General features: G+C 34.2%; 1 protein-coding gene across 1 annotated transcript in view; it reads left to right on the top strand.

The window, feature by feature from the left end:
• The window catches only part of ftsj3 (FtsJ RNA 2'-O-methyltransferase 3), a 15,936-nt gene extending 7,747 nt beyond the window's left edge, over positions 1-8,189 (top strand). Inside the window, exons 5-15 of the mRNA XM_016243790.1 lie at positions 603-897; positions 2,588-2,703; positions 2,895-2,999; positions 3,094-3,194; positions 3,273-3,359; positions 3,445-3,599; positions 5,511-5,600; positions 5,690-5,792; positions 5,875-6,058; positions 7,375-7,469; positions 7,553-8,189. Coding sequence (XP_016099276.1) covers positions 603-897; positions 2,588-2,703; positions 2,895-2,999; positions 3,094-3,194; positions 3,273-3,359; positions 3,445-3,599; positions 5,511-5,600; positions 5,690-5,792; positions 5,875-6,058; positions 7,375-7,469; positions 7,553-7,820 — 1,599 coding nt within the window. The 3' untranslated portion in view covers positions 7,821-8,189. The remainder of the gene's footprint in view (positions 1-602; positions 898-2,587; positions 2,704-2,894; positions 3,000-3,093; positions 3,195-3,272; positions 3,360-3,444; positions 3,600-5,510; positions 5,601-5,689; positions 5,793-5,874; positions 6,059-7,374; positions 7,470-7,552) is intronic.
• The last annotated feature ends 1,163 nt before the right edge of the window (positions 8,190-9,352 follow it).

Here is a 9,352-nt window from a genome sequence, read left to right as displayed (position 1 = left end):
TAACCAAGGAAACGCTGTATCATTGCTGTTCATAAAGCAGCTCTGCTTTGTTTACAGCGGTAACCAAGGAAACACTGTATCATTGCTGTTCGTAAGCGCCACCTGCTGGCAGAGAGTGAGTCTGCGTCTCATTAAGCTCGTCTGCTGTTTCCTTCAGATATGTTTTATGTAGCATCGTTTCACAAAACTAAAGTCAGACCATTCTGTTTTTGCTTCAAATTTCGAAATTATAAAGTCCAATTTAGATTAAAAACTGCTCATGCTGCATGTATGCTGCATCTTTGCTTGGATCATGATTACAATGCATTGGTTGCGTCTCATTTTAAATGGAAAGAGCACAGACAAAGCCGTAGTTTGTACATAATAAGAGATTTCTTTTGTGTAACTTGTTTGATTTGGGGTTTGTTTTAAAATTTCAATTTAGTTTAGTTATATTTCAGTTTCGCAAAGAAACGTGCAGCAATAGCCTAAGAAAACCACACCTTTTCATTTACTGTATAATGTCTTCAATCTCATTTTGTTAACAAAATCGTGAGTTGTGCATCGTTACAAGTCTATTAGTGACCGCTCTACTCGTGACGTGAGCATCTCTCTGTGCTCAGGCTCTCAGGAAGGAGCTGCAGACGTGGAAGGTGGATGTTGTGCTGAACGACGGCGCGCCGAATGTTGGAGCGAACTGGTCGCACGACGCCTTCTCGCAGGCCAACCTCACGCTGATGGCGCTCAAGCTGGCCTGCGAGTTCCTGACCAAAGGCGGCACCTTCATCACCAAAGTCTTCCGCTCCAAAGACTACCAGCCGCTCATGTGGATCTTCCAGCAGTTCTTCAAGAAGGTGCAGGCCACCAAACCACAGGCCTCCCGAAACGAGTCCGCCGAGATCTTTGTCGTCTGCCAGAGTAAATCTATGCATTTCGTACTAATCTTGTTCTTGTTTATTTGTCTGTTAATTCAACCTGTTGTTTGTTGTTCTGCTCATTCATTCTCTCAAACTATCATTCATTCATTCTATCAATTGTTTGTTTTATCTATCAGTTGTTCTTTCTGTCTGTCTGTCTGTAGTTATAAAAGTCTTGTCTATCTTTCATTCTGTAGTCCTGTCTATATAGTTTGATTTTTATCATTTGTTCTATCATCTGTTCTATAATTTTATCTCTCTCTCGTTCGTTTGTTAAAAGTATTTTGTTCTATCTATTGTTTTTTTTTTTCTATCATTCGTTTTTGTTCTAATGTTTGTTTGTTTTTTCTATCTATCGTTTTTCCATTCTGTCTCTTTTGTTCTATCGTTCGTTTGTTTGTTTTGATTTTGTTCTAACGTTTGTTTTTTCTATCTATTGGTTTTCCATTCTATCTCTTTTGTTCTATCGTTCGTTTGTTTGTTTTGATTTTGTTCTAACGTTTGTTTTTTCTATCTATTGGTTTTCCATTCTATCTCTTTTGTTCTATCGTTCGTTTGTTTGTTTTGATTTTGTTCTAACGTTTGTTTTTTCTATCTATTGGTTTTCCATTCTATCTCTTTTGTTCTATCGTTCGTTTGTTTGTTTTGATTTTGTTCTAACGTTTGTTTTTTCTGTCTATCGTTTTTTCATTCTGTCTCTTTCATTTTATCTGTTGTTTTTGTTCTATCGTTTGTTTGCTGTAACTGTTCTTCGCTTGTTCTAGCTATCGTTTGCTTGTTCTAGCTATCATTCACTTGTTCTATTGTTTGTTTGTTTGTTCTAGCTATCATTAGCTTGTTCTATCATTTGTTCTGTCTCTCGTTTTTACATTCTAATGTTTTTTTCCACTATTATTCTATATATTGTTCTTTTTTTCTAGCTGTCGTTCACTTGTTCTATCATTCGTTTGTTTGTTCTAGCTATCATTCGTTTGTTGTAGCTATCATCCGCTTGTTCTATTGTTTGTTCGTTCTAGCTGTCGTTCATGTTCTATCGCTTGTTCTATCGTTTGTTTGTTGTAGCTGTTTTTCGCTTGTTCTATCGTTTTTGTTCTAGCTATCGTTTGCTTGTTCTAGCTATCATTCCCTTGTTCTATCGTTTGTTCTTGCTGTCGTTCACATGTTCTATCGTTTGTTTGTTCTAGCTATCATTCACTTGTTCTATTGCTTGTTTTTGTTCTAGCTATCATTTGCATGTTCTATAGTTTGTTTGTTCTAGATATCATTCTGTCATTCGCTTGTTCTATCGTTCACTTCATCTTTTGGTTGTTCTATTATTTGTCTGTCTATCGTTCTCTTGTTCGTTATAAAATTCTGTCTATCATTCGTTCTATAATTCTATCTATATAGTTTGTTTTATCCTTTGTTCTATTGTTTGTTCTAATTGCATCTATTTTTCATTTGTTTGTTCTATCGATTAGTTTTTTTTGTTCTATTTATCATTATATCTATCTATCATTTTTCTGTCATTCTGTCTATTGTTCGCTTGTTTTATCACCCTGTTGTTTGTTCTATCTATCGTTCATTCTACATCTGTTTGTTTGTTTGTTTCATTCATTGTTTCACTCATTATTTCTATCACCTGTTCTATAATTCTATTGTTCTTTTTATCTGTCTGCTTGTCTATATGAATATATTTCTCTTTTCTTCAGGTTTTTTGGCTCCGGATAAAATTGACAGCAAGTTCTTCGACCCCAAACATGCTTTCAAAGAGGTTGACATACAAGTGAAATCTGTCAACGAGCTGGTTAGCAAAAAAAAGCCAAAGGTATGTCTTATTTACATATGTTTACATTAATATATTGTCATGAAATGTATTTATTGTATTATATATTTAATATTTGATAACATTTAGGCCTATTGTATATTATTTTATAAAAACTATTATCCATGTAATTTTAACTTTTAACTAATTTAAATGAATTTGTTTCATTTACTTATTTTTCTGTGTTGTTTCAGGCTGAAGGCTACAGCGACGGCGATCTCACTCTGTATCACACCTTCTCGGTGACCGAATTCTTAAAAGCCGAAAACCCTGTCGATTTCTTGAGCAAAGCCAATGAAGTACAGTTTCAGACCACTGCACTTACATTCCAGACATCAGCGCATATGTTTGTCATGTGTTTCTACGTCTAATTTCCATCTGTTTCTGCTCCAGATAACCTTCAATAACCCCGAGCTGGAATCGCACCCCATCACTTCACCAGAAATCAGAGAGTGCTGCTGCGATATTAAAGTCCTGGGCCGAAAGGAACTGCGGTGAGTCACTACGCTTGTTGACCATATATGGAGAGTCAGTGTTTGTAGCCGAAATCTGAATGGCTGTTGTGTTGTTAGTCTGCTATTGTCATGGAGATCCAAGCTGAGGAGGTTCCTGGCTAAAAAGCTGAAACAGGATGCCAAGCAGCTGGACCAGGAAATGAGGTGCGTCGTCATCACGTCATAGAATTCACATATCGTAGATTCAAATTCTGTTAATAATTATGTGTTCTGTTGCGGTGTGCTATAGCTCAAATGATGATGATAGCGATATTGACGAGAAGGAAAGCAAGAGAAAGGGAGGTGAACAGAAGGATGAGGAGAACGCAGCGGACGGGGAGGAAGAGGAGATGGAGAAGAAGCTGGCAGAGATGAAAGCCGAAGAGTTCGCCGAACTCAAACGGTAGATTTATATCACAGTACAACTGTGTGATTTTTTTACTATCATTTATATAATCTAATCCAAACTATCAATACAGTTTGAACAGTGTTATATTATTATTGATATGCTGACTTAATGTAAATAGTATTACTCTATTTTAATTGTTTTTAAGTGATTTAATAGTAGTCTTAATGGTTACGGAATTACATACAATCTAAATAATATTAATATAATTAAATTAAATCACTAAATGATAAATACATTTGATCTAATCTAAACTATTAATAAAATATGTACGAGTAAATACGATTAATCGCAGAGAAATCATGCGATTAATCGCGTGTGTGTGTATATGTATATATATATCTCATGCCAATACCGATATTAGGGAGTAAAAAAGGCCGATATCGATATATCGGCTGATATTCTTTGTGTATATTATAGTACAATACCAGTCAAAAGTTTGGACTCTTTCCCATTCGTGTGTCCAAACATTTGACTGGTACTATGTATAGAATACAGTATATACATAAACAGAATATATATACATAAACACATTTTTTGCAATGATCACTCAAATGTGGTGATCAAACACTTATAGAGATACGTTATGGAGGCAGGGCATTTAACAATTTAACAATAAACTTTGTTATCCAAAATGAGTCTGACATCAGTGCACTGAACACTGAACACGGATTTGCGCTTGAAAATTAGAAAAGTGTGAAGTGTGACATAATATACCTCTGTAAATAAATATAAATTCACCTCTCGCGCACTTTAATGCCCTTTGAATGTAACGTGTACGTAACAGACCCCAGGGGCTATCGACGCGGGGGTGGTCTCATTCGAAAGTGGGCCTCGAGACGTACACTCGATTCGCGTTCGAGAGGGTTCCTCGAGCTGAAGGGATCCCCCGAATTTGGTGCGCCTTTATGGAGATATGGCCGTTCAAAGTTTCAATGGTTTTCCATAGACTTAAGCTTTAAAGCGTTTCATCCAGGTCGGCAGTAGCAAACAATGGAGTGCGCTCTGCTGGACAAAATAAGTAATTACATCATTTCAAGCATTTTATCTGCATTATATGTTCTGTAAAACAAATGTTCATATCGGCGGCATATTTGCCGATACCGATATATTGGTGACCGGCTCATATCGGCCGATAATATCGGCTAAACGATATATCGGTCTGGCTCTAATATATATACGTTTTATGACAGGTATTTTCTGTTTTCTTTCATTTAAACATTCATGAAATATAAATGGTCTAAATATTAATATAATTAATGAAATATCAACATAATTTAAATATTAAAAATCTAAATATTACCAATATATTTAAATTTATTTAATGATTTAATGGTAAGTAATTTTATTATCATTTAATATCTTGAAGTAGATTTCAGCTAATATTTTAGTTAAAGTTTTAGTAATTTTGTGTAATTTAAAAAAAATAATTTTCATTAATATTTAAATGTAGTTATTTTAGACATTTGGAAACTAGCTGAAATAAAATGATATATATATATATAAATATATATATAAGAAATCGAGGAAAAGATGCCTAAGAAGAAAAAGTGCGGTTCTTTTTCCTTTTTGAAGAACACGTTTAGTTTGGTTTGTCTGTTACATTAACATATATATGAAATATAAAATGATATTAGAATTTTATATGAAATAAAAAATAATTTAAAAACTAATGTTATATATATTTCATAAAATAAATATAATAAATGTATAATTCAAATTAAGGTATATAAAAATATACATTAAAATGTTATATATATATTAGTGGCATCAGTCGATTTAAAAAAATTTTACTAAATAATCACTCATTTTTTCTGAAATTTATCACGATTAATCCCACTTAACATTAAAGTTTTTAAAATGATGTCTCTAGGAAATAGTTTTTCCTCTAATATTTAACCATTGATTAGCCATTCAACATTACAAAGCCTCGGCAGCTGTCGGCGCGAGTGGAGCAACGGATGACGACAACTTTCAAGTTGTTGCTGTTGAAAAAATAAGTCAGTTGAGAATCGTATTTAACATTCGAAGCCATTTGAAAATAGTTTGATTGTTAATAGATTTAATTTTGAACTTATTTTTTTCGCAGACAAACGTGTGCGAATTCTCAACGCAGAGGGTTTGGCGCTCGGCGCTCAGATCGCTACGTCCAAAAAGCGAGCGCGAGACCTGGTCGACGGCTCCTTCCACAGGTCAGACTCCGCTAATCACTTAGCGATTACGTTATTTGTGCGTTTCTGAGGTAATAACATCGTCTTCGTGCTTCTTTCGTAGGTTTGCGAATTCTGAGGATATGACCGAAGTTCCCGCCTGGCTTTTTGACGATGAAAAGAAGCACCGGAAGAGGCCTGTTCCCATCACCAAGGAAATGGTGGAGGAATACAAGCAGAAATGGCGGGAAATCAACGCCCGGCCAGTCAGACGCGTCGCAGAGGCCAAAGCGCGCAAGAAGAGACGGGTGAGACAACCCTGACATCTTAAACACTAATAGAAATTCACAATTTAAGAGCAAATGTATGAAAAGCTGAGTGATTGAGAAAAGAGAGAATGCTGTATAGTTTTTATTATTATTATTATTATTATTATAATGCATATTATTAATAGTAACAATGTAATATATGATTGCATTTAAAAAATTCATGTTATTGTTGATATTATATAGTTTTTATATTTAAAAGAGGTTTACTTTTTACATCAACATTAAATTGAGTCATAATGTATTGTTATTATTTTTATTATTATAAAATTAACATATTATTGTCTATATATATATATATATACACACATGCATGTATATATTTAAGAAAAATATGTAACGTTTATATATTAAATATATACATGTAAATATTTTCAAAATATATGCGGTATGTGTGTTTATTTATATGTGAGCAATAAGGTACAAGAGGCTGTGCTGTATTGTGAATAAATCACGGCTGAAGGGCATTGTTAGGCACGACGTGAAGCAGAGCATGTATATATTTCAGAAAAATGTTATGTTTAAAAATTAAATATATTTATATATAATATAAATTATATTAATATAAATATATACATGTAAATATTTTTAATATATACACTGTATGTGTGTGTCTTTTTATATATACATAATAAATATACACAGTACACACATATATATTATGTAAACTAAAACAAAACTATATATATATACACATATATATATATACACACACACACACATATATATATACACACACACACACACACACATATATATATATATATATATACAGTGGGGCAAAAAAGTATTTAGTCAGCCACCAATTGTGCAAGTTCTCCCACTTAAAAAGATGAGAGAGGCCTGTAATTTTCATCATAGGTATACCTCAACTATGAGAGACAAAATGAGAAAAGTATGTATGTATGTATGTGTATATATATAGTTTTTAAATTGTTGTTGTTAAAATATATAATTAAACAATATGGCAATATGATTTTATTTATTATGTAGTTAATATGGAATTTTGTATTTAAATCTGGTTTGTTTTCGTTATATTGGATAAGTTTTACTTTACAATTTGATGTTCTGTTTATTATTACTATTATTATTATATTATATTACTATAACATTTTTATAATTATTTACATTACAGAAAGGTACATTGTTTTTCTCTAGTTATATCAAAATGTTTTTAAAAATCCTTATCCAGGGGGAAATGGTCAAACAGTTCTGGCTGGTTCTGGTGCTACAAACATACTTTGATTTCAGAAAACTCAAAGTGAATCTGGCCGTTAAATGCATGTTTTCTGTTGTAGATGTTGAAGAAGATGGAGCAGGCCAAGAAGAAGGCCGAAGCTGTGGTGGACACGGTGGATATTTCAGAGCGAGAGAAGATGGCTCAGCTCAAGAGGTCGGCCTCGACATCCACACGTCTGCTTCGTTTCATTACCAACGCACTGAAGCCTAATCCTTTTCTCTTTCCTTCGCTCACAGCATCTACAAGAAGGCCGGCGTGGGGAAGGAGAAGCGAGACATCACGTACATCGTGGCTAAGAAGGGCGTGGGACGCAGGGTGCACCGACCCGCTGGACTCAAGGGCAATTTCCGCGTGGTGGACGGGCGGTTGAAGAAAGACACGAGAGCTGCGCAGAGGAAGGAGCAGAGGGGGCGGGGCAAAGGAGGGCGTGGCCATAAAGGAGGGCGTGACCATAAAGGTGGGCGGGGCATGAAGACCGGAAAAGGCCATGCGAATAAGAAGTGATGGACGCCCGTCTCGTCCTCATTCAGACCGATTGATTGAGCTGCTCGTGTCATTTACGAGTCTAAAGCGCTATACGCTAATCTCCTCGCCCAGCCCTTTCGTTACCGACGACATGCTGTTTAACTTGGACTTTGACTCGTGATTATAAATAAGGGTTTAAACCCCTCCAGCAGTCAGACGCAGTTCAGACTGATGATGTTTTTCAGCATTGTTATAATGCTGCGTGTTTTCATGTCTAGCGTATACTTTGTAGTATATGAACGTCAGGTGTATACGTGAACTTCCTGATGTTTCTGAATTAATTATGCCAATTTATATGTGAAAAATCTGCTTGGATTGTTGGTTACATTTTAAATAAATGAAAACTGAATGACAAATTGATATTTTGTTAAATAATACTGACTTTTTTCATTACTGTGATTTGGTATAGTTTTCATATAGAATTTCAATATTAAAAAAAGTGAACCATATAAACCGTACCGCCGCTCCCGATACGCAGAGTACGCAGTTTGCGTAGGGCACCAACTCCCCGGGGGGCACCATCCCAGTTGCTCAAAAAAAAAACTTTCGTTCTATTTTAATATTATCAAATACATATACGTATACGTAAGACATCAGTAGTCCGGCACCAAGATAAGAAAAAGAAAAAAGCCCAAGATGAAGCCCGTGCATCACTTTCATGTACGTTTATAATCCTGTGAAACTTTTTTGTATGTTTAAGTTAATAATGTGTTTTAATGTCGATAATATCACCGCCGCATCTGCCTTAATATTCTCTTGAGTTTCCATGTTCCCTTACGAAAATGAACGATAATTTTACTACGAAAAAAAATAAATAAACATTGTTATTGTAGCAATGGTAACCACAAATGAACCATGGTTTTGATACTTTTGATTTACGAAGTATTCAGATATTTTTGTGGTATTAAAAACAGACTTAAGCGAACAACAACAACCTTAAAAATACCATAAAATGCATTCTATAAAAACAATGAGGCAATAATGATTGGTTAATCGTATGGTTTCATTGAATAACACCGTTAAAATACATAATGTAATGCAAAATAAACAATTTATGTACGTTACATATTACAACAAATGCCTGCAAGAGCGCCAAAGGCCTGGTAATTGCTGTTGTAACACTTACAGGATGATCAAATCCTTGTTTAATATTGACCAAACATTTAATTCAAATATCCACTTAATCTTTCATTTTTGGCCACCTTTTTGCGATGGAAATGCTAGCCTCTATAATTTCTTCAACAAAAACATGTGGACATCACAACCCTTACAAAAACTAATCCTTGCTTTTATCAAAGTAAAACTGCTCAATTTTCTTTTGTGTCATTTCTGAATGCTTGAGACCATAAAATCAATCATAGTAGCTGTTTTTTTTTTTTTTTACTTCCATAATATTTTGGGGAGGGGGCACAACAATACAATTCTGCTTTTTACATAATGTATAAATAAAAATATTTATATTGTTTACATTTTCATGTTTTAAATAAATGCAAAATATAAAATAAAGAGGA

The sequence above is a fragment of the Sinocyclocheilus grahami genome, unplaced genomic scaffold, assembly GCF_001515645.1.
Source record: "Sinocyclocheilus grahami isolate Dianchi unplaced genomic scaffold, SAMN03320097.WGS_v1.1 scaffold701.1, whole genome shotgun sequence".
In the NCBI taxonomy this organism is placed as follows: domain Eukaryota; kingdom Metazoa; phylum Chordata; class Actinopteri; order Cypriniformes; family Cyprinidae; genus Sinocyclocheilus; species Sinocyclocheilus grahami.
Note: the sequence above shows the minus strand (reverse complement) of the source record. Positions and strands in the feature narration are given on the sequence as shown.